The sequence below is a fragment of the Camelus ferus genome, chromosome 22 (genome assembly GCF_009834535.1).
Source record: "Camelus ferus isolate YT-003-E chromosome 22, BCGSAC_Cfer_1.0, whole genome shotgun sequence".
Lineage (NCBI taxonomy): Eukaryota > Metazoa > Chordata > Mammalia > Artiodactyla > Camelidae > Camelus > Camelus ferus.
This window is the reverse complement of record NC_045717.1, coordinates 27,393,689-27,421,618: the sequence shown is the minus strand read 5'-3', so window position 1 is coordinate 27,421,618 and position 27,930 is coordinate 27,393,689. Positions and strand designations below refer to the sequence as shown.

General features: G+C 35.2%; 1 protein-coding gene across 1 annotated transcript in view; it reads left to right on the top strand.

Moving 5' to 3' along the window:
- The window catches only part of LOC116659145 (cullin-4B-like), a 27,811-nt gene extending 742 nt beyond the window's left edge, over positions 1 to 27,069 (top strand). The window contains exons 2-7 of the mRNA XM_032466382.1: positions 6,190 to 6,452; positions 7,247 to 7,351; positions 8,013 to 8,125; positions 25,282 to 25,365; positions 25,967 to 26,074; positions 26,944 to 27,069. Coding sequence (XP_032322273.1) covers positions 6,190 to 6,452; positions 7,247 to 7,351; positions 8,013 to 8,125; positions 25,282 to 25,365; positions 25,967 to 26,074; positions 26,944 to 27,069 — 799 coding nt within the window. The remainder of the gene's footprint in view (positions 1 to 6,189; positions 6,453 to 7,246; positions 7,352 to 8,012; positions 8,126 to 25,281; positions 25,366 to 25,966; positions 26,075 to 26,943) is intronic.
- Positions 27,070 to 27,930: the final 861 nt, after the last annotated feature.

Genomic DNA, 27,930 nt, shown 5'->3' with positions numbered 1-27,930 from the left:
CTGCTCCCCAAATGCTAATTTGTCCATCCTTTCAAAAGCATGTATCTTGCCATCTGCTTTGAAATAGTTCATCTTCTCCTTCATTGGCTCTTGGAAAGCAGAAGTGGCTTCTGGAGGTCAGTGTGTGGGATGTACTTTAAAAGATAAAAATGAAAAGGAGCATCTGTTCGTTTACTGTAATGTCAAGGGTTCGGGTGGCCAGTCTGTGTAGGAATGTCACTGCATTTCAATCTCTGTTTCATGCCCAAGCTACACATACCCCAGCTCTCTGCTTTTCCACGGGCCAGCCTGCAGGCTCTGAAGGACTCAGGTGCCAGTGTTCAAGAGACAGGCTCCAGGGGGATCAGGTCAGCATTAGCTTGGGGAGGAAATTGTTACAAATGACAATTCCTGGGCCATCAGTTCAGATGTTATGCTACAGGTGGGTCTCAGAGCAAACTTGCAGAAGGACAGAAAAGATTGCATTTATTAACTGTCATTAAAGTAAAACAGCTTGAAACCAGTATGAGAAATAACACTGAGATGACAGAATTTTTTGTGACAGTGCAGTTACAGTATGCAAAAAAGTAAACAGGTAAAGTGCACACACACACACACACACACACACTCACATGCACACTTGGAGGTGGGAACATTTGGAAGGACTGCGGATGAGAAAAATACACAGTGACTGCCGAGCCAGGGTCAGGGGAACAGGGCATTGAGGTATGTGTACAGTAACGCTCGGGGCCTTTAAGTCTATGAAGTTCAGCTTTGCATCCACCCTCGGCCCTCCTTGCTCCCAGTCTAGCGCCTAGATTCCATGTTGTGTTTTCGCAGTCTGGGCCACCAGGACTTCAGTGCCCTGGAAATGCCCCATCGCCCACAAATCACAATTAGCCTGCCAGTCCCAACTGAGCAGCTCTCCCTGAGAAGATTCAGATTCAGATTCAGATTCAGGAAGTTTGGGGTGGGCCTGAGACTGCATTTCTAGCAAGCTCCCAGGAGATGCAGATTATGCTGGTCAATGCTCATTTTTTTTAAATTAAAAAAATTGCAGTTTGGTCAGTTTACAGTGTTTCAATTTCTAGTGTACAGCATCATGTTTCAGTCATATACATACATATATTCATTCTCATATTCCTTTTCATTATAGGTTTTACAAGATGTTGAATATAGTTTCCTGTGCTAGACAGAAGAAATTTCTTGTTTATCTATTTTATATATAGTAGTTAGTATTTGCAATCTCTAACTCTCAGTTTATCTCTTGCCACTCCTTTCCCCTCTGTAACCACACGTTTGTTCTCTATGAGTCTGTGTCTGTTTTGTAAATAGGTTCATTTGTGTCTTTTTAAAGATTCCACATATAAGTGACATTATATGGTATTTTTCTTTCTCTTTCTGGCTTACTTTGTTTAGAATGATGATCTCCAGGTCCATCCATGTTGCCAAATGCATTTTATTCTTTTTATGGCTCAGTAGTATTCCACTGTATATGTGTTCCATGACTTCTTTATCCAGTCATCTGTTGATGGACATTTAAGTTGTTTCCATGTCTTGGCTATTGAAAATAGTGCTGCTAATGAACATTGGGGTGCATGTATGTTTTCAAATTAGGGTTCCCTCCAGATGTATGCCCAGGAGTGGGATTGCTGGATCATAGGGTAAGTCTTATTTTTTGAGGAATCTCCATACTGTTTTCCACAGTGGCTGCACACACTGCATTCCCACCAGCAGTGTAGGAGGGTTCCCTTTTCTCCACACCCTCTGCAGCATTTATTGTTTGTGGACTTTTGAATGATGGCCATTCTGACTGGTGTGAGGTGATAGATACCTCATTGTAGTTTTGATTTGCATTTCTCTGATAACTAGTGGTCTTGAGCATTTTTTCATGTGCCTATTGTCCATTTCGCTATGTCTTTAACTGGAGAATTGCTTGTTTAGGTCTTCTGCCCATTTTTGAATTGGGTCTTTTGGGTTTTTTTGTTATTAAGTCATACAAGCTGCTTATATATTCTGGAGATCAAGCCTTTGTCAGTTTCATTTGCAAATATTTTCTCCCATTCTGTAGGTTGTCTTTTGTTTTACTTCTGGCTTACTTTGCTGTGCAGAAGCTTGTAAGTTTCAATAGATTTCCATTTGTTTATTCTTGCTTTTATTTCTGTTGCTTGGGTAGACTGTCCTAGGAGAACATTTTTGAGATGTATGTCAGATAATGTTTTGCCTGTATTTTTCTAGGAGGTTTATAGTGTCTTGTCTTATGTTTAAGTCTTCGATCCATTTTGAGTTTATTTCTGTGTATGGAGTAAGGGAGTGTTGTAGCTTCATTGATTTACATGCTTCTGTCCAGTTTTCTCAGCACCATTTGCTGAAGAGACTGTCTTTATTCCATTGCATGTTCTTGTCTCCTTTGTCAAAGATTAGTGGACCGAGCTGTGTCATATTGTAATTGAGCATCCGTCTCACTGTTTTCCAAATAACTGTACCATATTTTATTTCCACCAGCACTATGTTCCCCTTTTTCTATTTATTGTAATAGTTTGAAAAGAAATCGTGTTAACTTTCTTTAGATTTTCAGTGGGTTATATTGGTGAAGCCATCTGGTTCTGTGCTTTTCTTTGCTTGGAGGTCTTGCATAACTGATTCAGTCTCTTTTACATGTTATAGATTGATAGATTCTGTATTTCTTGAAATGGGATTCTTATTATCTAAGTTATCTAATTGCTGGTGTATAGTTGCTCATTGTTTTGACCAGCATCTTCCCATTTCCTCAACCTACAGAGACTACCATTCTAATCTGTTTCTATGAGTTCAAACTATTTTTAGATTCCGTATGTATGTGATACCAAAAAGCGTTTGTCTTTATGTGTCTGCCTTATTATTTCACTTAGCATATTGCCCTTCAGGTTTATCCATGCTGTTGCAATGGCAGGATTTCATTCTTTTCTAAGGTGGCGTAATGTCCCGTTGTCTCAGTATATAACAGGTTTCTTAAAATCTACACACTGGTTGACAGTTAAGTTGTTTTCCATATTTCAGTTACTGTGAAAGATGTAATTAATGTGGGTGTGCATATATCTCTTTGAGAGTGATTTTATTTCCTTTGGATGTATAGTATAGGTGGTTGTGAGAATGCTGGATTACATAGTAGCTCTGTTTTTAATTTTTAAAGGTACCACCATACTAGTTTTCATTTATGTAGCTCTGTTAGTTTACTTCTACCAAAAGTGCACAAGGATTCCCTGTTCTGTACATCCTCAGCTGGAGCCACTAGCTTGTTTCTAGGATTGGGAGAAAGTGCTGGCTGGGTCCCTGATTGAGCAGAGTTGTTGACAGGGATGCAGTGTTTGCTGACATGATCTGTCTGTTGTTCGCTGTGAGCCCTACTCCCTTCTTTGTGTTTACCTTAGCGCAGGTGGTCCAGCCCTGCCAGTTCCCCCAGTGTTCCTTGTGAAGTGACAGAGAGAAGTTAACTTCCTGAGGACACACTGAAACATTGGAAAAGCGAGGTGTCTGTCTTTAGGCTCTCTTTTCTTCCACTGTAGAAAGCTGTAGGCCCATGTGACCCTTTCAGTTGGTGCCCTGTAGTCCTGGGGGACAGGTGATGCAGTGAGTGTGAAATTTCTTGTTTTAGCATTCTAGTGGGACTTTTCTCAGTTTTTCACGAGAAGGGGATGCTTCAACATCACCTCATGGGTTCTAGGGTTTTCACAAAGGCATTCTTATCTATGGATAGTCACTAATCCATATTTTTGATTGTGGATACTAGGGGCTTGAACCACTTATTCCATAGTCTTGCTAGTATCACTATTATCTGTCAGTTTGTTGATCTGTGACACAGTTGGTTCGTTGATTCATTTGATTTTCCGTTCTCTGTTTTTTGTGTGTTTCTTCTCTAATCTTTACTATTTCTTCTTTTCTTTTAAAGTTGTAAAGGTAGATTTTTGATTTGAGACTTGCTGTAGAACTAAAAATTCCCCATTGGGCCTTTTTCTTGTTATCTTGTAAGTTTTGGTATATTGTATTTTCACGTTCATTTTTGTCAATGTATTTTTAAATCTCTTATGTGTTTTTTTTTTTCTTTTCTTTGACGCATTGCTTGTTTGAGATTGTGTTGTTTAATTTTTACACATTTGTGATTTTCCAGGTGTTTTTCAGAAAATCTTTCTGGTTCATTCCGTTTTGCTCAGATAATGTACATTGTGTCATTTCAGTCTTTTAAATTTTATTAAGACTAATTTTGTGGCCTAAAATATACTCCATCCTGAGACTGTTCCAAGGACATTTAAGGAAATATATATTCTAATACTGCTAAGTGAAGTGTTTATAAATGTCTATTAGGTCTAGTTAGTTTACAGTGTTTTTCAAGTCCCATATTTTCTTATTTAGGTCTTGTTATATTGATTATTTAAACTAGACTATTAAAATATCCAAATAATTATTAGAGGACTGTTTCATTCTCTTCTCATTTTTGTTAATTTTGCTTCATATATTTTAAGGTTCTATGCTTAGGCAGTCTTGTTTATAGTTGTTAAATCTTTACGGTGAATTGACCCTTTTCAATATGTAATGCTTTCTTTTTCTATTGTAACAAAGGCTAGTTTGTCTGATAGTAGTTGTAGCCACTGCAGTTCTCTTTAGGTTACTATTTGTGTCACTGAATCAAAAGTGAATCCAAAGAGGTGAATTGTGCTTTTCACATTTATTCTACCAATCTCTGGCTTATAATTGGATAGTTTATTCCATGTAAACTTAGAGTAATTATTGACAAGATCTGTCATTTTACTGTTTATTTTTTGTATGTCTCATATGTTTATTGTTCCTCAGTGTCTTCTTCATTACTGTCTTCTTTTGTGATTCATTTTCTTCTCTATTCCTTAGGTTCCCATATCATTTCATTTTCTGTACATTTTAGAATTATTTTCTTAGTGGTTAAATTTGAGATGGCAATTAATTTCTCAATTTGTAAAAATGTAGTATGAATTAATAGCAAGCTATGTTTGATAGTGTACAAAAGCTCTGCTGCTTTGCAGTTCCATTTCTCTTCTTTTGTATTTTTGTCATACATTACACCTTTATAAATGTGTCCTTTCACATAGATTTATGTTTGTTGCTTTAATGCATCATTTCTTAAGTCATATATGATAAAAGGAGTTATAAACTGCAAAGAAAATAAACTGATCTTTACCAGTCCTTTGCCTTTTTCCGTACAGCTTCAGATTTCATATTGCCTTTGTCCTTTCATTTAAAACCCCAGGAATCCCTTTAGTATATCTTCTAGGGCAGGTATCCTAGTGAAGAACTCCCTCGGTGTTTGTTTATCTGGTAATTTCTTTATTTTCCTTTACTTTAGGAGCATGATTTTGATGGATATAGAATTTTGAGTATAATTTTTCCTGCAAAATTTTAAATGTTATCCTATTACCTTTGACTCTCATGCTTTCTAACAGCTTTTAATGTTAGTGAGAATGATTGTGACTTACTGCTTTAAATACTATTTGAGCTATTGATGGTGAGAACGTGTAAAGAAAGTTTAAAACTCATGATGTTTTATTTTAATTTTATAGTGTCTCTAATTATTAATCCGGTCTTTGCAAGTTTCTGATTGGATTCTAGAATTCAAAAAAATTGATTGACAATTTTTGACAGCTTAATCATTGCTTTAATGCAGTGATTTAAAGGAATGGAATTTTAGGCTTCCCTTCTTGCCATTTTTGGTAAGACTCTTCAGCTTTCTCTTTCTCAGGTATTTTCTTCTCTTACTTATCTCTATGAATGTAATATGCTTATGTTCCTTTTTTTATTTATTTTTGGATATCATAGATTTGATTGTCTGGCCTTCCTTTTGTCATAATTTTCTCATCTTAATTCTTGAATGAAGGACAATTCTTTATTTTGTTATGAATATGTAAATAATAGTCATTGCAGTACCATGGGATAACTTTTTGAATTTTTCCTCTTGAATTTCTTCTCATATTAAAAATTAACTTATCTTTCTACTTGTAGGTTTATTTACTTATCCCTAATATTTCTTCCAGGTGTGATTGTCTCAGTTGTTCATTTCTAAATCACCACTAGGATAACCAGTTGGCTTACATTTCTCTTTCTTGCTTCAGTTCCACAGTACTTTGACTTTATCCAGCAATACAGCAATATATTTTTCTTTTGAGGCTTCAGTGTGTAATTGATATTGTGCGATCTGAAAATAAGATCTCTGTTAAATTTGTGGAGATTTTATTTGTATTATAATAATAATAATCTCAGACAATTTTATTTTCAGGAATTTGGTAGCAGCATAGTTACTAATCCTATAAAGGATAAGACAATGGTGCAAGAACTTCTGGATTTTAAAGATAAGATTGATTTTATCACTGAGACCTCTTTTCTGAAGAATGAAAAATTTATTGTTGCTATGAAAGAAGCTTTTGAAACGTTTATTAACAAAAGACCTAACAAGCCAGCTGAGCTTCTAGGTATGGCTCCCAGTTTTATGGAATATTTACTCTTTATTAAAAATTTTGTTTCTAATTCGTTTTTTAACGTTATGGGACAATGATTTGACTCAAAATCATAATTTATCATCATATTGCAAGATTGATAATCAAGGACCGTAAGGAAGTATTTCTCTTAAAATCTTTTTTCACAAAACATCCCGTTGTTTAAGTAGTGGTAACATGGGACGTTGGAAAGTTCTGTGCTTTTAGACTATTATGAAGTAAGCAGAGTCTTTAATGAGTAGACAAGGCTCAGAAATTTTTAGTCTCACTTCCTTTTCTAGTTCTTTTTATAAAGTGAAAGCTTTTCTTTTTGCCACAAAACTTAATGATTTTAGGTTTTAAAGCATTTCTCTTTTGATATAGTATTATAAAATTTGAATTAAAAAATCTATCAAATTGACATTCTTTTGTTATTTAAAGTGAATGCAATCAGTATATACCTTTAATAAGTCCTTAAGATTTTGCTGTTTACATAATAAATTTAAATTTTGAATAATACCGTCAGTTTTTCTTTTTTTAAATAGATTTGGGACATTGGTAGTGAGGAAATGATTCCATTGTAGTGTTATGGAAATATTAAAACCACTTAATATAAATATTTTATCTTTTATTTGCCCTTTCATTCATCTGTTCATCAACTCTTTCATTAATTTTCTGTTTTATGAAAGTCAGTACCTATATTTTTGGAAAGTACATGTTTGAGGAAAGAAGTTTTGCCTGTGATATGTATTTGAAAATATTACTTAATAAATTATTTTTTTACATTTTAGCAAAGTATGTGGATTCAAAACTTCGGGCAGGTAACAAAGAAGCTACAGATGAAGAACTAGAAGAGTTGCTAGATAAAATCATGATTTTATTTAGATTCATTTATGGTGGGTATTTGCTTTAATGTCTATTTAAAAGTTTAAAAATAAAGTATATAGTACAATCTAAAGAATTTATGGGCATATCCTGTTATAAGTTGAATCCAAATAATTTCTTATTGTAGTAAAATACTGATAACTTAAAATTTATTGTTTAAAAGTTTGACGTTCATTGGCATTAATTACATTCACATTATTGGGCAGCCATAATCATTATCTAATTACAGAACGTTTTCATCACCCCAAATATGAACTCCATACACATTACCCAGTCATTCCCTGTTCCCTTCTTGCCTTCAGCTTCTGACAACCAGTTATCTGGTTTTTCTCCCTATGGATTTGCCTATTCTGGGCATCTTATATATAGAGAGTGAGAAAATATGTGACCTTTTGTGTATGCCTTATTTTACTTAGCAAAATGTTTTCAAGGATCATCCATGTATCAGAACATAATTTCATTTTATGACAACAGTATTATGTTTTGTGTATCTATTCATCTGTCAGTGGGGTACTTTGGTTGTTTTCTTCTTTTGCTTTTGTAAATAATGTTGCTATTTACATGATTTTCAAGTATTATTGGATGTAAATATCCTCTAGTTGACATATGGTATTAGTGATTCTTTTAAATGTTTAAACTGACATTTAGTTGTTTTTTTTTTAAATAATGCAGGGAAAGATATTTTTGAAGCCTTCTACAAAAAAGATTTAGCAAAACGTCTCTTACTTGGTAAGAGTGCTTCAATTGATGCAGAAAAGTCTATGCTATTTAAACTTAAACAAGGTATGTGCCTGGCCCCGTATATTAGTTGGTTCAGTCATTTTGTAGTATCTGTTTTTTATGAATCTTGGTGGAGAACAGTGACTTCATGACTTGATTTTAATGTTATCCTCTCATTTTCTTATCAATTTATCTTATATATTCAGTTTACTTAGTTCTTGGAGACTTACTTATCTAATATGGTCGTCCAAAAATATGTGCACACGTCTTACAGTACTACCATCTTCATGTGTTCCTGTAGGCAAGTTATTTTAATTTTTGCATTTATAAATTTATAATATTGGTTAAATTTAGTATTACTCCCTATGCATAAGGCAGGATCATTAGCAGGTATAAGTAACTCTCTGGCTATTATTATAGGTTACAACATAATAGTAATGAGAAAAATACAAAAATTTGCCTCTCTGATTAGTTCTATGAAGGAGAAGCCTCAAGGCTTATAAAAAGTCAATTAATCCAAGTCAGGAAATCAAGGAAGATTTCTCTAAGAAGCCATGATTGAAATGACATATGATGGTACATAGAAATTCTGGTGATGATAGCAGAAGTATATGCCAGGCAAGAAGGAATTTGAAAAGTTGAGAAGTCGGAGTACACGGGGAGGAAAAAGCAGTCGGTGCTAAAAGATGAGTAAAGGTAGTAGGAATCAGATTTTACTTGACCTTGGATACTTTTCTTGCAATACTCTTCTATTATCTAAAAGCAATAGTGTAAAGGATTTTAAACAAGATCAGAGGTACACATCATGGCTCTAGAATGGATTGTAGTTTGCATGCAGACTCCCTAGATGGTAAGAAAAATAGTGCTCATCTTTCATTCAGGAGAATGACAGTGATTCATTCAGATGCCTGGAAGGTACGATCTAGCATGCTTTGGGAATTGTGAAAGTGGACACGGAAGGAGAGAAATCGCCAAAGGGTCTGTCAGCTTTCATTATATAGATAGGATTTTACTGATGTGTTAACAGCTTAAAAATAACAAATCTGTATTTAAACTTACCATTTCTTATGCATCAGAAATCTGAGGATGGAATAAACGGATTTTCAGGTGAGGATCTCACAAAAGGCTGCAGTCAAGTGTCAGTGGTAACTAAAGTAATCGTAAGATTTGAGTGCTGGAGCATTTGCTTCCAGGATTGCTCACTTTGTTGTTGACAGGCTTTCGGATGGAGAGCTTCAGTTTCTCAATGGTTATTTTCCAGAGGATAGTCTCAGTTCTTTGCCTCATGGATTTTTCCATAGAGAGAACTCATATTATCTGGGATAATTAGAGAGGATGAACAAGACAAATTCCCAGACTCTTATAATTACTGTTCCATCATTTGTGTGTGTGTGTTCTGGATGATCAAAGCAAATCACCACTTCCTTACTTCACCCGAGGGTTGTGAATAATACAAAAGTGTGAACACCAGAAGTGGATTACAGGGGCTATCTTAAAAGCTATTTTTTGTAGATATGGAACACTAAACCTTGCTTGAAGTAGAGGATACAAATGAAACTTTGAATGTTTTCAGTTTGATGTAGATTTGAGACATCCAAGTGAAGACAGAAATTGGTAGATTGAATGTAGTCATCAGAAGTGATAGACTTGGTGATGGAAATCTGCAAATTATCTACCTACAGTTATGATTGGAGCTGTGGGTCTGAATAAGAATACCTAGAACAAACAAATCAGATGTAAGTGCAAGAAGGCTAGAATATAGCCTTAAAACGTCCCTGTAATTAATGGCCAGATAAGTGAAGAGCCAGCCGAGAGACTGAGAATAGACAGAGAGAGGTTAGATAAGGTACACAAGAATGAATTTATAAGAACTGTGTCAATGCTTCAACCTTTTGATATATCTAGTCATACATATGTCACAATTTCTTAATTCAGGGGCATGGTTAACCATACTTTTTCAATAAATTCATGGGTACAGAGTCCTACTGAAGTTTTTTGAGGTGTGAGGAGGATGTGAGTAGGAAGAGGGTTACTAACATTGGCAACTTAAGAAAACTGGTGATATGGAAGTGACATAAGAAGTTGCCTCAACTTCTGAGACGAGAAGATGAAACCTACAGAGCTGGTGTACTTTTACTCATATGGTTATAGCGAGGTTAAATACTCGACCTTAAATGAATTCTGATTCATAATAAGTCTTTTACAGCTTTTCTAAGATAAAACCAATATGTTAGATATCATGGAAGCAGGTGCAAATATTAATCCTAGAAATCTTGAATTTTTTAAGTTTTCGAGATTATCTTTACGTTTTTAAGAGAATATATTATACAAGAATATTGAAAGAATGTTAAGTATTTTTATATTAGAATATGAATCATCATGTCAAGATAAATAATGTGCAGTTCCAAAAAGTTTCAATTAAACCAATATTACATAGAAGATATTTCAGAGAAATGTATTGCTACATTTTTGAGGGAAAGTTTACACAGCAAAATTAATCACCCTGTTAAACTGTTCAGTTCAGTGGTATTTCACACTTATAATATTGTGAAACTATCACTGCTGTTTAGTTCATCACCATGAAAGGCGGAACCCTTTTCCCTTGAAGACGTCACTCCTGTTCCTCAGGCTCTGACAACCTCTACTTTTCTTTTTACTTTTATAGAATTACCTACTATAGATGTTATAGAAATGGAATCAGACAATATGTGGCCTTTTGTATCTGAATTCTTTCACCATAATATTTTCAGTATTCATCCATGTATTTCATTCCTTTTTACGCCTATATATACTGCTACAAATGTACATATACATTTTATTTATCCATTTGTCTGTTTTTAAACATTTGCGTTGTTTCTAACGTTTGGCTTTTTAAGAATACTGCTGTGAACGTTCAGGTAGAGTATTGTTTGCATACTTGGTTTTAATTCTTTAGTGTGTGTAAATGTGAGCATAACTCCTAAGGCATGTGTTTAGCTCTGTCAACAGCCACCAAACCTATTCATCACAGTGTAGCTTTTTAAATTCCCACCAGCAATGTATAAGAATGTCAGTTTCAGCACATCCTTGCCAATACCTTTTATATTATTTGTATTATATTATACTGGCATGTTATACTCTCTTTTAATGTTTGTTTATTCACTACTTATGGCTTGATTTCCATAATGGCTAATCTTGCTGATAATATTTTCATGTGCCATTTGACATTTGTATATTTTCTTTGGGTAATTGTTTACTCATGTTTTTACCTATTTTTAAATTGGGATGTTATTTTGTTGATGAGTTGTTTTAATTCTTTTTCACTGAAATTTAATTGTGTGAATATTTTATGCAGTTTCAAATATTCAGTAGAGTATTATTAACTAGTTGCCATGTTGTACATTACATCCCCATGACTTACTGTATAACTGGAAATTTATAACTTTTAAGTTGATTCACCCATTTTGCCCACCCCCAAATCTCACTTATGGCAAAGATCAGTCTGTTCTCCGTGTCTGTGAGCATATGATTATGTAAGTGAGGCCATTACAATATTTGTCTTTTATTTTCTGACTTAATTCACTAAGGATAATGCCCACAAGGTCTATTCATGTTGATGAAAATGGCTAGATTTCGTTCTTTTTATGGCTGAATAGTATTCCGTTGTGGATACGCACCAAGGATTCCTTATCCATTCATTGTCAGTTTTGCATCCATACCTTGACTGTTGTAAATAGTGCTGTAATAAACATGGAGATACGTATTTAATTTAATTAGTTACTTTTTTCTTCAGTTAAACACCCAGAAGTGAAATCACTGTATCATATAGTAGTTCTACTTTTAATTTTTTGAGAAACCTCTCTGGTGTTTCTGAAGGTGGCTGCACTATTTTTCATTGCCACCAATAGTGCATTAGGTTTCCCTTTTCTTTGCATCCTCTCCAGTGCTTGTTGTTTCTAGTATTTATATAGCCATTCTAAAGGAGTGAGGTGGTATGTCATTGTGGTTTCGACTGCATTTGACTGATCATTAATGATGTTGATCATCTTTTCATGTACCTGTTGGCCTTCTGTATGTCTTCAGAAAAATGTTTATTCAGATTCTTTTCTCATTTTTCATGAGACTGCTTGTTTTTTGTCTGTTTGTTTTGTTTGTTTGGTTTGGTTTGGGGTGGGGTTGTTTTTCCTATTTGAGTTGTACGAATTCTTTCTGTATTTTGGATATTACCCCTTATCAGGTATATGGTTTTAGGTATTTCCTCCCATTCATTAGGTTGATTGTTATTTTGTTGATGGGGTTTTTTTTTTTCTCTCTCTCTCTCTCTTTTTTCTGTACAGAAGCTTACTGATTTGATGCAGTCTCACATGTGAATATTTTTCTTTCGTTGCCTCTGGTTTTGATGTGAAATTCAGAAAATCCTTCAAAGACTGATGTTGAAGAGCTTATAGCCTGTGTTTCTTCTAAGGAGTCTTGTAGTTTCAAGTGTTACATTCAAGTCGGACCACTCTGAATTAAGTTTTGTATGTGGTGTAAAGCAGTGATCCAGTTTTATCTGCATGTGGAAATCCAGTTTTCCCAAAACCATTTACTGAGGAGATTGTTCTTTTTTTACTGCACAGTTTTGGCTTCTTTGTTGGAAGTTAATTGACCAGACATACATGAGTTTACTTCTGGACTCTGTAATGTTTCATTGAGCTGTGTGTCTTTTTTTATGCTAATAACATACTGCTTAGATTACTGTAGCTCCATGGTATACTTTCAAGTCTCGGGGTGGGATTTCTCCAGGTTTGTGGTTCTTTCTGAAGACTGCTTTGGCTGTTTAGTATCTCTTGTGGTTGCATACAAATTTTAGGATTGTTTGTTCTATTTCTGAGGAAAATGCCATTGGAATTTTTCCAAGGATTGTACTGACTCTTTAGATATTTGGGGTAGTATGGACATTTAAACAGTATTGATTCTTCCAGTTTATGAGCTTGGATTCCCTTTTATTTGCTATGTCTTCTTCAGTTTCTTTCATCAGTGTCTTATAGTTGTAGGTGTCAGGCCTTTCACCAAATTGGTTAAATTTACTCCTAAGTGTTTATTCTTTTTGGTGCAGTTGTAAATGGAATTTTTCTTAATTTCTCTTTCTGATGGTTTGTCAGTGATGTGTACACACACAGCATATTTCTATCTGTTGATTTTGTATCCTGTAACTTTTGTGAGTTCTGTTTTTTATTCCTAACAGTGTTTTTTGTGGAGCCTTGAGGCTTTTCTATATTTAATATCACATCACCTAGAAATAATGAGTTTTACTTCTTCCTTTCAATTGGATGCTTTTATTTCTTCTCTTGTCTATTTACTGTATCTAGGACCTCCAATACTATGTTGAATAAAAGTGGCTAGAGTGGGTATCCTTGCACTGTTCCTGATCTTAGGGGAATGTATTTCAGATTATTGTCATTGCTAGTAATGTTAGCTCTCGGCTTTGTCATATGTAACCTTTATTATGTTGAGGTTTGCTCCCTCTGTAGTCACTTTGTTGGGAACTCTGAATCAAATATGGAAATTTAATTTTATCAGTTTTTTTTATTCATGTACTGAGATGATCAGAGATTTTTAATTAACATTTTTTTAAGTAAAAAAATTGTTTCCTAAGGTAACAATCCATTTAAAGATACTAAAAAATATTGGCTAAATTCCCCATGTGGTACAGTATATCCCTAACCTGCTTAACATCTGGTGGTTTATACCTCCCACTTCCCCCCACCCTGCTTTGCCTCCCCACTCCATTAGTAACCACTAGTTTGTTCTCTGTATCTGCAACTTTGCTTCTTTCTTGTGATTTTTACCAGTTTGTTGTATATTTTAGATTCCACATAAAAGTAGTATCATACAGTATTTGTCTTTCTCTGTCTGACTTACTTCACTTAACATAATGTCCACCAAGTCCATCCATGTTGTTACAAATGGCTATTTCATTTTTTTTATGACTTCATGTATGTGTGTGTGTGTGTGTGTGTGTGTGTGTGTGTGTGTGTGTGTGTACTGCATCTTCTTTATCCAGTCATCTGTTACTGGACATTTAGGTTGCTTCTTTGTCTTGACTATTATAAATTGTGCTGCTATGAACATCAGGGGTGCATATGTTTTTTCAAATTAGAATTTTCTCCAGATATATGCCAGATACAGGAATGGGGTTACTGGAATATGGCAAGTCTATTTTTGTTTGTTTGTTTGTTTGTTTTTTGAGGAATCTCCGTGCTGTTCTCCATAATTGCTGCACCAGATTACAGTCCCACCAACAATGTAGAAGGGTTCTTCCCTTTTCTCCATACCCTGTCCAGCACTTATTATTTGTAAGATTTTTGATGATGGCCAGTCTGACCAGTATGAGGTGATACCTCGTTATAGTTCTGATTTGCATTTTTCTAAGAATTAGTGATATTGAGCATGTTTTCACATGCCTGTTGGCCATCTGTATGTCTTCTTTGCAGAAATGTCTATCTTAGGTAATATCACATGCAAATATTTTCTCCCATTCTGTAGGGTTTTTTTTTTTTTTCCTTTAATGGTTTCCTTTGCTGTGAGAAAAGTGTTTAATTAGGTTTCATTTATTTATTTTTACTTTTGTTTCTTTTGCTGTAAGAGACATACGAAAAAAAAATTGCTGCAACTTATGTCAAAGAGTGTTCTGCCTCCGTTTTCCGGGGTGGGGGGTTTATACTCTAAACTTACACTTAGGTATTTAATCCTTTTTGAGTTTATTTTTGTATATGGTGTTAGAGAATGATCTAATTTCATTTTTTTTCACATGTAGCTGTCCATTTTTCCCATCACCACTAATTGAAGAGACTGTCTTTTCTCCACTGTATATTCTTGCCTTCTTTGTCATAGATTAATTGACCATAAATGTGTGTGTTTCTGGGCTCTTTTTCCTGTTTTATTAATGTGTGTTTCTATTTTTATTATTGATATATTTGTCTATTTCGGGGCTATTGTGTTTACTGTAGCTTTTTAATATGTTGTAAAGTCATAGAACATGATTCCTCCAGCTTCTTTCTTCTGTCTCAAGAGTGAGAAGTTCTCTTAGCTTTTGTTGTAAAACTGGTTTGGTCCTGAACTCTCTTAGTTCTTGCTTGTCTATAAAGCTTTTAACTTCTCCATCAAATCTAAACTAGGACGTTGCTGTGTAGATTATTCTTGGTTTTAGTTTTTTTCCTTTCATCACTGTATGTAATGTGACACTCCCTTCTTATCTGCATAGCTTCTACTGAAAACTGAGCTGATAGTCTTACGGGAATTCCCTTGTAAGTTATTGGTTGTTTCTCCCTTGCTGCTTCTCATTCTCTATTTACCTTTTTTGTCATTTTAATGATAATATGTCTTACTGTGCTTTTCTTTGGGTTAATCTTGTATGGGGCTTTCTCTGCTTTCTGGACATGGGTGATTGTTTCGTTCCCAGGGTAGGGAAGTGTTCCACTCTTACGTCTTCAAATATTTTCTCAGGCCCTTTCTCTCCTGCTTCTGGGACCCCTATAATTTGAATATTAGTGCACTTGATGTTGTCCTAGAGGTCTCTTAACTGTACTAATTAGTTTTTATTTTCTTTTTTCTGTTTGGCAGCAGTGACTTCCACTACTCTGTCTTCCAAGTTGCTGATCTGTTCTTCCACATCATTTAGTCTACTATGATTCCTTGCAGCATTTTTCACTTTACTTATTCCTTATCTCTCCTTGGTTGCTCTTTATGTTTTCTACCTCTTTGGGTTTTTGTTTGTTTGTTTTTTGTTTTTAACATTGTTTATTGATTTATAATCATTTTAGAATGTTGTGTCAAGTTCCAGTGTAGAGCACAATTTTTCAGTTATGCATGAACAGACATATATTCATTGTCACTTTTTTTTTCTGTCAGCTACCACAGGATCTTGTGTATATTTCCCTGTGCTGTACAGTATAATCTTGTTTATCTATTCTGCATTTTGAAATCCCAGTCTATCCCTTTCCACCCCCAACCCCCTTGGCAACCACAAGTTTGTATTCTAAGTCTATGAGTCTGTTTCTGTTTTCTATTTATGCTTTGTTTTTGTTTGTTTGTTTGTTTTACATTCCACATATGAGCGATCTCATATGGTATTTTTCTTTCTCTTTCTGGCTTACTTCACTTAGAATGACATTCTCCTACCTCTTTGTTAAGAACTTCTAACTTCTTGCACTATGCATCCATTCTCTAAGTTCTCTGAGCATCTTTACAATCCTTATTCTGAACTCTTTCTTTGGTAAACTGACTATTTCTGCATCACTTAGTTCTTATTCTAGAGTTTTATCTTATTCCTTCATCTGGAACATGTTCCTCTGCTGTGTCATTTTGTCTAAGTTACTGTTTATATGTGTGGTAGATTAGTTACATTTCCTGAACTTGGAGAAATGCTTTTCTGTAGATGTCTTAGGTGTTGCGGCAGTGCACTCCTATCACGTCACACAAGCTGTCTGCTCTGTTAGTGCCCCTTGAGTAGTTGTGTGGGTCCTTCCGTACTGGTAAGTTGTTTGTGGTTAGTCTGTTAGGCTTGGTTGGCCCCTATCCTGGTTGGTTGCCAGGCCTTGCCTTCTGTGGATGCTGTTGTCTGATGCTTAGCAAGGCTGGTCCTGAGGTGGCTGACTGAAGATCCTTAAGGAGCCCTGGGACTAGTGCTGACTCCCTGTTGGATGGAGTAAGAGTCTTGAAGACCTGGGGCTGTTGTCCTCCCACTTGCAAGTGAAGCCAGGCCCTCGGGACAGTGCTGGACTACTGACAGGTCAAAGTGTTTCTGGAGTCTAGCTGCAAGGCCCAGGGAATCTCAGAACTCATTGCGGGTAGCTTGTTCCTGACTTGGCTGAGTATGCAGTCTGGGGTGTCCGGAAGCTCACATTGGTCTGCTAGTGAACAGGGCCACCTGGACTTGGGGTATATTCTGGCCTGCTGTGGGTGGGCTGGGTCAGAAGACTGTGGGCTCATAGTTCTTGTGTCTGGTGCCTACCTCCTGGTAGCAAAGGCTTGTCTAGAGTCTAGTACAGGCTTCTTGGAAGGCCAAGCCATTGCCTGCCCAGTGGGACTTGGCCCTCTGCTGGGCAGGGCCATGTCTAGAGGCCCTGTGTCCCTGCCTAGTTAGTCATGGGGCCTAAAACTTCTTAGAACAAGTGCCCATAGGCTGTTGGAAGGGGCCAGGTCATGGTGCTAATGAGCTAGAGGGTGATCCCAAGATGGCAGCTGCCAGCAGCATTGTTCCTTAGGTAGAATGTTTCAAAATATGGTGCTATCAATATTGACTTCCCAAGAGTGAGCCGTAGCCACTCCTCTGATTCTCTCTTAGAGACTGTCCAAGACTAGCAACTTGGTCTGGACTTGGCCTCTTTGAAATCGCTGCTTTTGCCCTGGGTCCCAGTTCATGTGAGATTTTCTGTACCCCCACTTAACAGTGGTGTGTCTATTTCCCCCAGTCCTGTGGAGCTGCTGAAATTAATCCCTTCTGCATTTTAAATGCTCTAGGGGTTCATCTTCCTGGTGTAGGACCCTGGGCTGGGGAACCTGACATGAGGTCAGAACTCTCACTCCTGTGGGAGATCCTCTGCATTATAATTACTTGTTAGTTTGTGGGGAATATGGGATTTGGCTGTGTTGTTAAGTTCACCTCTTCTACCTGTCTCATTGGGTTCCTTTGTTGTCTTAATTTATGGGAGATCTTTTCTGGGAGTTTTCGGTTTTTACGTTGATAGTTGTGATTTTCAGTGTGCTCCTGAGAGGAGGTGAGCTCAGAGTCTTTCTACTCTGCCTTTTCTACTCTTCACTTAATCATAGATTTTTAGACTTCGTTTTCTTAATGTGAGAAGTCACCTTGATCTATGAATATTGAACCATCTTTGTATTTCTGAATAAATACCATTCAATGGCGTCTGATCCTTTAAATGTGTTGTTGAATTTGGTTTGCTGATATTCTGTTGAGGATTTAAAATTCATATTCATCGAGAATATCAGCCTATAATTTTCCTTCCTGTTGTCACTGTCTGCTTTTGGTATCTCAGGCCTCCAAAATGCTGGCCTCCAAAAATGGATTTGGAAGTATCACCGCTCTTCCATTTTTTGGTGAAGTTTGGGAAGGATTGTTGTTCTTTGAATATTTGGTAGAATTCAGGTGAAGCTGGTTGGTTCCAGACATTTATTTTCTGAGAATTTCAATAATACTGATTTAACCTATAGTATTAGTCTCTTGATATTTTCTATTTCTTCATGATTCAGTCTTGGTAGATTATAAATTTGTAGGAATTTATCCATTTCTTTTAACTTGTCCAGTGTTCTATCATACATTTTCATAATAATCTGTTATAATTGTTTCTATGGAACCAGCTCTTTCATTTGTCCTTTTTGGTTTCTAAGTTACATTTATTTCCTCCATTTCTTTTTTAAGTGAGTATAGCAAAAATTTGTTAGTTTTACTGATTTTAAAAGAAACTGATCTTGGTTTCATTGATCTTTCTTTTGTCTTTTTAGTCTCTTTTTTCTTATTTTTCTAGTTTCTTGAGGTGTCAACTTAGGTTGTTTTTCTGAGATTTTTCTTGTTTCTTGAGGTGTAGTTGTTTATCTCTGTCAGCATCCCTCTCAGAACTGCTTTTGCTTCAGCCCGTAGTTTTAATATGTTGTGTTTCCATTTTCATTTGTCTCAAGGTTGTTTTGATTTTGCTTTTGATATCTTTGTTAATGCATTGTTGCTTATTAGCACTGGGTTTAATCTCCACATGTTTATAAATTTTTGTGTTTTCTTCTTGTAATTGTTTTCTGTTTTCATACCATTATGGTCAGAAAAGAATCTTGATGAGACTTTAATTTTATGAAATTTGCTCTGACTTGTTTTGTGGCCTAACAGGATCTCTCCTGGAAAATGTTTTTCGTGCTCTTGAGAGGAATTTGTATTCTCTTGCCTATGGACAGTGTCTGTGTATATCTGTTACATTCATCTGGTTTAATGTGTCATTTAAGGCCTCTGTTTCCTTTTGATTTTCTGGTTGAATGATCTGTCCATTCGTGTAAGTGAGGTATTCTCATTTTTTTTTGTGTGTCACTATTAATTTATTTCTTCTATTCTTTTTTTTTTCTTTTGGTGGGGGCAGGTAATTAGGTTTATTTATCTATTAATCCATATGGAGGTACTGGGGATTAAACCTAGGACCTCATGCATGCCAGGCAAGTGCTGTACCACTCTATACCCTCCTCCCTATTTCTTCTATTCTTGTAACACTTGCTTTATGTATTTAGATACTCCTATTTTTGGTGAATGAAATGTTTCCAGATGTTATATACTCTTGTTGAATTGACCCATTTGCCAGTGTGCAATGCATTTTTTGTCTTTTGTGACAGTCTTTGTTTTAAAATCTGTTTGTCTGATATGAATATATTTATCTCAGATTTCTTTTGGTTTTCATTTGCATGGATTAGCTTGTTCCAACCCTTCACTCAGTTTGTGTGTGTCCTTATATTATAGGTGAGTTTCTTGTAGGCAGCATGTAAGTGGATGTTGTTTTCCTTCTGTGTATTTTGACTGATAATTATGTCCTCTTGCATGTAAGATATTATTGGTATGTATGTATTTACTGCCATTTTGTTCATTGTTTTCTATTTTATATTTCCTCTTTTTAAATTTTTCTCCTGCTCTCTTCCTTTGTGATTTGAAGGCTTTCTTTAGTAGTATGCTTAGATTACTTTTTCTTTTTATTGAAGTGTAGTTGATTTGCCATATTATGTTAGTTTCAGATTTAAAACATAGTGATTCAGTATTTTTATAGGTATACTCCATTAAAAGTAATTATAAAATATTGGTTATAGTCCCTGTGTTGTACACGTTACATCCTTGTATGTCATTTATTTTATACCTAGTAGTTTCTAACTCTTAGTCTCTTACCCTTGTCTTGCCCCTCCACATTCCACTCCCCACTGGTAACCACTAGTTTGTTCTGTGTGTGGTGAATGTGTTTCTGTTTTGTTTTATTCATTTGTTTTATTTTTTTAGATTTTTATTTTAAGTGATATCATACAGTGTTTGTTTTTCTCTTCTGGCTTATTTCACTAAGCATAATACCCTCCAAGAACATCTGTGTTGTTGCAAATAGCAAAATTTGTTCTTTTTTATGGCTGAGTAGTTTTCCATTGTGTATAATTACCACATCTTCTTTATCCATTCATCTTCGATTGCTCCCATGTCTTGGCTGTTCTAACTAATGCTTCGAAGAACATTGGGGTGCATGTATCTCTTTGAAGTAGTGTTTTTGTTTTTTGTCATACATATACCCAGAAGTGAAATTGCTAGATCAGATGGTATTTTTAGTTTTTTCAGCAGTCTCCATATTGTTTTCAATAGTGGCTTTACCAATTTACTGTCCCAACAACAGTGTACTAAAGTTCCCTGTTTCTCCACATTTTTCTTGCCAGTAGTTGTTACTTTTTATTTTTTTTTGATGATAGCCATTCTGACAGGGATAATTTTGATTTTGATTTGCATTTCCATTGCTGATGATTAGCAATGTTGAGCATCTTTTCATGTGCCTGTTAGCCATCTGTATCTCCTCTTTGGAGAAATGTTTATTGAGGTCTTCTTATTTTTTGATGGTTTTTTTTTTTTTTGATACTGAGTTGAATGAGCTGTTTGTATATTTTGGAAATTAACCTCTTGTCAGATTGTTTCCAAATATCTTCTCTGATTCTGTAGATTGTCTTTTTGTTTTATTATAGTTTTCTTTGTTATGCCAAAGCTTTCAATTTAATTAGCCCTATCCCCTTTTATGTTTTTATTTATTTGTCTCAGGAGACTTATCCAAGAAAATATTGCTATGGCTTATATTAGAGAATGTTTTGCACATGTCTTCTTATAGCAGTGCTATGGCATCATGCACTAATACTAGGTCTTTAGACCATTTGGGGTTTATTTTTGCATGTGGTGTGAGGGAGTTCTCTAATATTGTTGATTCACATGAGGCTGTCCAGCTTTTCAGTACCATTTGCTGAAGAGACTGTTTGTTCACCATTGAATATTCCTGCCTCCTTTGTCATAGATTAACTGACCATAAGTGCATAGGTTTCTTTCCAAACTGTCTGCTGTTCCATTGATCTACTGCTTCTATGCCAGTACCATACTGGTTTGAATACTGTAACTTTGTATTATAGTCTTAAGTAAGGAAGCTCAATATCTTTAGCCTTGTCCTTTCTCAAGACTTCTTTGGCTCTTTGGGTGAGAGCATCTGAGAGCATCTGGTAACTCTATTTTTATTTTTTTGAGGAATCTCCATACTGTTTTCTACAGTGGCTGCACCAAACTGCATTCCCACCAGCAGTGTAGGAGGGTTCCCTTTTCTCCACACCCTCTCTAGCATTTATCATTTGCAGACTTTTGAATGATGGCCATTCTGACTGGTATGAGGTGACACCTCACTGTAGTTTTAATCTGTATTTCTCTGATAATTAGTGATATTGAGCATTTTTTTCATATGCCTATTGGCCATTTATATGACTTCACTGGAGAATTGCTTGTTTAGGTCTTCTGCCCATTTTTGTATTGGGCTGGGATTCTTTTGTTGTTGTTGTTGTTATTAAGTTGTATGAGCTGTTTATATATTCTGGAAATTAAGTCAGTCACATCATATGCAAATATTTTCTCCCATTCTGTAGGTTGTCGTTTTGTTTTGCTTGTGGTTTTATTTGCTGTTCAAAAACTTATGTTTTTCATTAGATTCCATTTGTTTATTTTTGTTCTTATTTCCATTGCCTGGGTGGACTTCCCTAGGGGAATGTTACTAAGATTTATGTTAGAGAATGTTTTTGCCTATGTTTTCTTCTAGGAGATTGATCTTGTCTTGTCTTATATTTAAGTCTTTAAGCCATTTTTAGTTTATTTTTGTATGGAGGGAGGGAGTGCTATAACTTCATTGATTTACACACTGCTCTCCAGTTTTCCTAACACGACTTGCTGAATAGACTGTCTTTTCTCCACTGTATGTTCTTGCCTCCTTTGCTGAAGATTAATTGACCATCAATCTGTGGATTTATTTCTGGGCTCTCTGTTCTGGTCCATTGATCCACATGTCTGTTTTTATGCCAGTACAACACTGTTTTGATTTACTGTAGCTCTGTAGTATTATCTGAAGTCTGGGAGTGTTAATCCTCCACCTTTGTTCTTTTTCTTCAATATTGCTTTATTCTGGGTGTTTTGTGATTCCATGTAAATTCTAGGATTGTTTTTTTCTAGTTCTGGAAAAGGTGTCCTGGGTAATTTAATAGGGATCATATAAACCTGTAAATTACCTTGGACAGTATGACCATTTTAATGCTATTGATTTTCCAATCCAAGAGCATGGGGTATCCTTCCATTTCTTTAACTCGTCTTTAATTTCCTTAATCAGTGTTTTGTAATTCTCCATGTATAAGTTTTTCATCTCCTTTGTCAGATTTATTCCTAAGTATTTCATTATTTGGGAGGCAGTTTTAAAAAGGATTGTTTCTTTACTTTCTTTTCCTGCTAATTCATTGTTTAGTGTAAGGATATGCAACTAACTTTTTTGTATAATAATGTATCCTGATACTTTGCCAAATTCTTTCATTCACTCTGGTAGATTCTTTGTGGACCTTTTAGGGTTTTCTACGTGTAGTATCATGTCATCTGCGTATAGTGACAGTATTACCTCTTCTTTTCCAACTTGGATCCCTCTTATTTCTCTCTCTTGCCTGATTGCTGTGTCTAGGACTTCCAAGACTGTTGAATAGAAGTGATGAGAGTTGGCAACCTTGCCTTTTCCCAGATTTTAGTGGGAAGATTTTCAGTTTTTCACCATTGAATATTTTGCTGGCTATAGGTTTGTCATAAATAGCTTTTATTATGTGAGATATGCTCCCTCTATACCCACTTTGGTAAGGGTTTTTATCATAAACCGGTGTTGAATTTTATCAGATGCTTTTTCTGCATCTATTGAGACGATCATGTGGTTTTTGTCCTCTGTCTTGTTGATGTGATGTATCACACTGACTGATTTGCATTTTTTGAACCACCCTGTGTCCCTGGGTTGAATCCAATTTGATGATGTTATATGATCTTTTTTTATGTGCTGTTGCATTCTGTTTGCTGATATTTTGTTGAGGATTTCTGCTTCTGTATTCATCAGTGATATTGGCCTGCAATGGTCTTTTTGGTAGTGTCTTTGCCTGGTTGTGGTATCAGGGTGACGGTGGCCTCACAGAATGAGTTTGGGAGTGCTCCCTCCTTTTCAGTGTTTTGGAAGAGTTTGAGAAGAAATGGTGTGAGTTCTTTGTATGTTTGGTGTATTCTTCCCCAGTGAAGCCATCTGGTCCTGCACTTTTGTCTGCAGGGAGACTTTTTATTCCTGATTCTGTTTCATTTCAGGTTATCTGTTTACGTGGTCTGTTTCTTCTTGATTCCGTCTTGGTGGACTCTCTGTTTCCAGAAGCTTGTCCATTTCTCCTAGGTTGCCCAGTTTGCTTCCAAATAGTTGTTCCTATATTCTCTTGTAATTAATTTTTATTTCTGTGGTACTGGTTGTAATTTCTCCATTTTCCTTTCTTTGTCCCTTTGTTTATTTATGTTCTCTTTCTTTTCTTCTTGGTGAGCCTGGCCAGAGGTTTGTCAATTTTTATTTACTCTTTCAAAAAACTAACTCTTGTTTTGATTGATTTTTCTATTTGTTTATTTCTATTTTAATTATTTCCTCCCTGATCTTTATTCTTTCTTTCCTTCTGCTGACTTCTGATTTTGTTTGCTCTTCTGTTTCTAATTCTTTTAGGTGATAGGTTAGGTTGCTCATTTGAGACTGTTCTTGTTTTTTGAGAAAGGCTTGTATTCCTATGAATTTTCCTCATAGGACTGCTTTTGCTGCATCCCATAGATTTTGTGTGGATGTGTTTTCATTGTCGTTTGCCTCAACATATTTTTTTTTAATACCTTCTTTGATTTCATCATTGACCCATTGTTTTTTTTTTTATGGCATGCTGTTTAATCTCCATGCTGTCACTTTTTCTCCTTTGTTTTTGTGTAGTTGATTTCTAGTTTCCTGGCATTGTGGTCAGAAAAGATGCTTGAAATAATTTCTATCCTTTAAATTTGTTGAGGCTTCTTTTGTGATCTATCCTAGAGAATGTTCAATGTGCACTTGAAAAGAATGTACATTCTGTTTTTTGAAGATATAATGTTGTAAAGACAGCAACATTCCAACTGTTCTGTCGTGTCTTTTAGTTTCTCCGTTACCTTGCTGATTTTCTGACTGGAAGATCTTTTCAGTGATACTAATGAGGTGTTAAGTTCTCTTAGTATGATTGCGTTTACATCAATTTCTCCCTTTGTATCTGTTAGTATATGCTTTATGTATTTAGGTGCTCCTAGGTGCATATATGTTAATAAGTATAATATCCTCATCTTGTATTGCTCCTTTAATCATTATATAGTGTCCTTCTTTACTTTCTATATAGCCTTCGTTTTAAAGTGTATTTATTTGTGAAATCATTATTGCTACTCCTGCTTTCTTGTTGTTTGTATAAAGTATCTTTTTACTTTCTCTCACTTTCAGTCTATGTGTGTCCTTCTTTCTAAAGTGAGTCTCCCGTAGGCTGCATACTGTAGGTTCTTGTTTCATTACCCAGTCTGCCACTGTATGTCTTTTGATCACAGCATTTGGTCCATTGACTTTTACGGTCATTATGGATAGATGTATGTTTAATTTAATGCCATTTTGAACTTATTTTTCTAGTTGACTTGGTATTTCCTTTTTGTTCCTTTCTTCTTCTTTGTCTCTTTGTGGTCTGATAACTATATTTTGTATTATCTTGGTTTATTTTTGGTTTTTGTAGTCTATTGTATGCTTTTGACTTGTGGTTACCCTGTTTTTCAAGTATTTTAACCCATTACTATGTCTGTTTGCTATAAACTGATAGTCAAATACGCTCAAACACATCCTGTCTTCTACAAGACGGCTCCTACAGTAGGTAAGGTTGTAGGATTTGAATAAGGTAAAAAATCACAAAGATTTACTATCTTTAATTTGCCTTTGTCCTGGTTTTAAGTGTTCACTTGGTTGTCGAGAATGTTTCACTGTATTCCAGAATTCTGTTAAGGTAGATTCTGACAGTTTTTGCAAGGTTTCTCAGGGTTTATTTTACTAAAATGGACTCCAAGTATGCCCTGCTGTGTGGTTTCCTCTGATGTAACCTGTAACTGGTTATTTTAAAGTATTTTGCAAACTGTGGAATGGCTTTCACTAGTAAACTTCAAGGAATGTTTAAAGACATGGAACTTTCCAAAGATATCATGATTCAGTTAAAACAGGTATTTCTAATATAAAAGACTTTTGGTTTAAAATATGAGTAGAACCATAAATGCGTTGATTTTCCAGGAATAGTATTCATCACAAGAAGATTTGTAGTTAGAGACATATTAAGTAATATTTAAATTATAACTCCTCCTTTATGTTTTGAAAAGAAATGCAGTGACACTTACTATTCCAAATTTAAAGAACTCTTGACATGTATTTTGAACAACCATTTTCAATTTAATTTCCTGACATTCAGAGCCTTTCCATTGCTTTCCTACAATATTTATTGTTGTTAAAAAAATTTTTTTTTTCTGAGTGTAGCTGTTCATAAGTTGCCTCAGATCCTTTATGAGGTAAGATGGATTTTACAAAATATAGTAGAAAATTGGTTTTGAGTTTAATTAGTTGAGGCACCTTATGCCTCCTGTTTTTGGTTCTTTTTTTTTTTTAGCATTTTATTGGGGTAAAAATGTCTCTATCATTTTTCAAGGCAGGTAATATTTGCAGTGAGCAGTTTATCATTCTAATTAGTTACTTCTAGAAATTTTTATTACAGTGTTGTATCCATGTAGTTATAAAATTATTATATTTCAGTGTGCACTTGTCTTTTTGTAGTGCATGCAGAACCAGAATGTACCAGGAAATATTGAATTAACTGTGAACATTCTGACAACAAGTTTTTGGCCAAAATATGTCCCTAAGGAGATACAGTTACCTCCAGAGGTAAGAAAGTCATTGTTTAAAACTGTAACGTGTGACACAGCACTTTGGTTTTAATATGATATTTTAATCTTTAATAACTCTTTATGCTATGCTTTATGTTCATTTAAATATCATCCTAATGCTTACCATTTTGAAGTGTAGTAATCCAAGTTTTAGAAAGGAAAACAGCAAGACTAAATGATTCCTTATTTGAATAATTCCAATGGTGTGAGTAGTCTGTTTGATTATGATGTCAAACATAGATTTAGAGTTGACCTGCTTTGGTTTCCTTTTGCTTTTAGACTGTGAATTTTATATTAGCTTATATTTTCATTGTTAGTTCTCAATATAAAGTGTATTATTCATATATAAGGTAAACACATGATAAAATTAACTAACACATCATTCAATCTCTAGTCATCCTTGCTTGCTATGCATGGAATACCCTCTCCAAGTTCTACTCATTGTTAGAATGCTTCTTTGGCTTTAACTTTCTCTTATATGGTAAATCAAGCCTTCATCATCAATTGGTTGTCTTTTACAAATATCTCTTGGCAACTCATTAGCTATTACCTCCACTTTCATTCTCTGAGGATTTATTTAATTTTTATAATTATGTCATCATGTTAGTGAGATTTTAGGGGGACTTTATGTACATTATTGAATTTATCATATTAAACCGGAAGCTTTGACAGTGGTCAGTTTTATTGTCTCAGAACTCCGTATCCCTCTCCTAACCCTTTCTCTGCAGAACTCCCTTACATATCCTTGGAGAAAACCATGCTTGGTCATGACATTTATTTCTTAAAATACTACTTTAGGGTTGCAAGAGTAACTTTTGTTGATAGATTGTTTATCAGTAATACATTTCTGTCATTTCTTTACTTCAGATGGAAAGACTTAAGGAAAATTTCAAAAATTTCTACTTAAGCAAGCACAGAGGCCGGAAACGTCAATGGCAGTCAACTCTTGGACACTGTGTCCTTAGAGCTGAATTTAAGAAGGCAAGGAAGTAATTTTTAAGCTAGCATTTTACTTTTACTTTTAAATTATTTTACTCTGAAGAATGCTATTTTTGATATATGTAGAAAGCTCATTTTTTTCAACGTCTGGACTGTGTTTGGAAATATTGATTTCACTGACAGATGAATCATTTTTGTATAAGTCAACATTTAAAAGCATTATTACTTGCATAGTTTTTTCCATTTGGATCCCTTCATTATCAGAGCTTGCCTTTGCTCTATGATGTCTCAGAATCATTGTCAGTCATCATCAGAGTCTGGAACATTTATCACCCTGCTGCAACAAGGCTGGTGGAAGCATACACTGAGCTTACTTATCACTCTTTGAAGCTGAGTAATGCCATGTTTGCATGAAGTGTCTTATTGACACTCTCTCTCAATATAAAAAAATGCCAGCACAAAAGCTCTTTGGATTGTGTGGAATAGAGTAATATGTTAATTTTATGGTAGGTTGAAAAATGGGCCCTGAAGATAAGTCAAATTCCTAATCTCTGGAGCTTTAAATATTTCTTTATTTGGAAATAGTCTTTGTAGATGTGATGAAAGACTGAAATGAGGAGACCATCATGGATTCCATTTGTGGGCTCTAAATATCATAACAACTTTCCTAATGAGTGAAGGCCCAGGCAGTTTCGTTCTCTCTCTCTCTCTCCTCTCTCTCTCTCTCTCTCTCTCTCTCTCTCTCTCTCTCTCTCTCTCACATAGACACACACACTCACATTCACACACACAAGACAAACTGATATGAAGATGGAATCTAAGGTTAGAGTATACAGTGAAGCCTAGGGTGGTAGCAACCACTAGAAGTTGGAGGAGACATGAAGTGGATTCTCCCCTAGAACCCTCAGGGAGAAT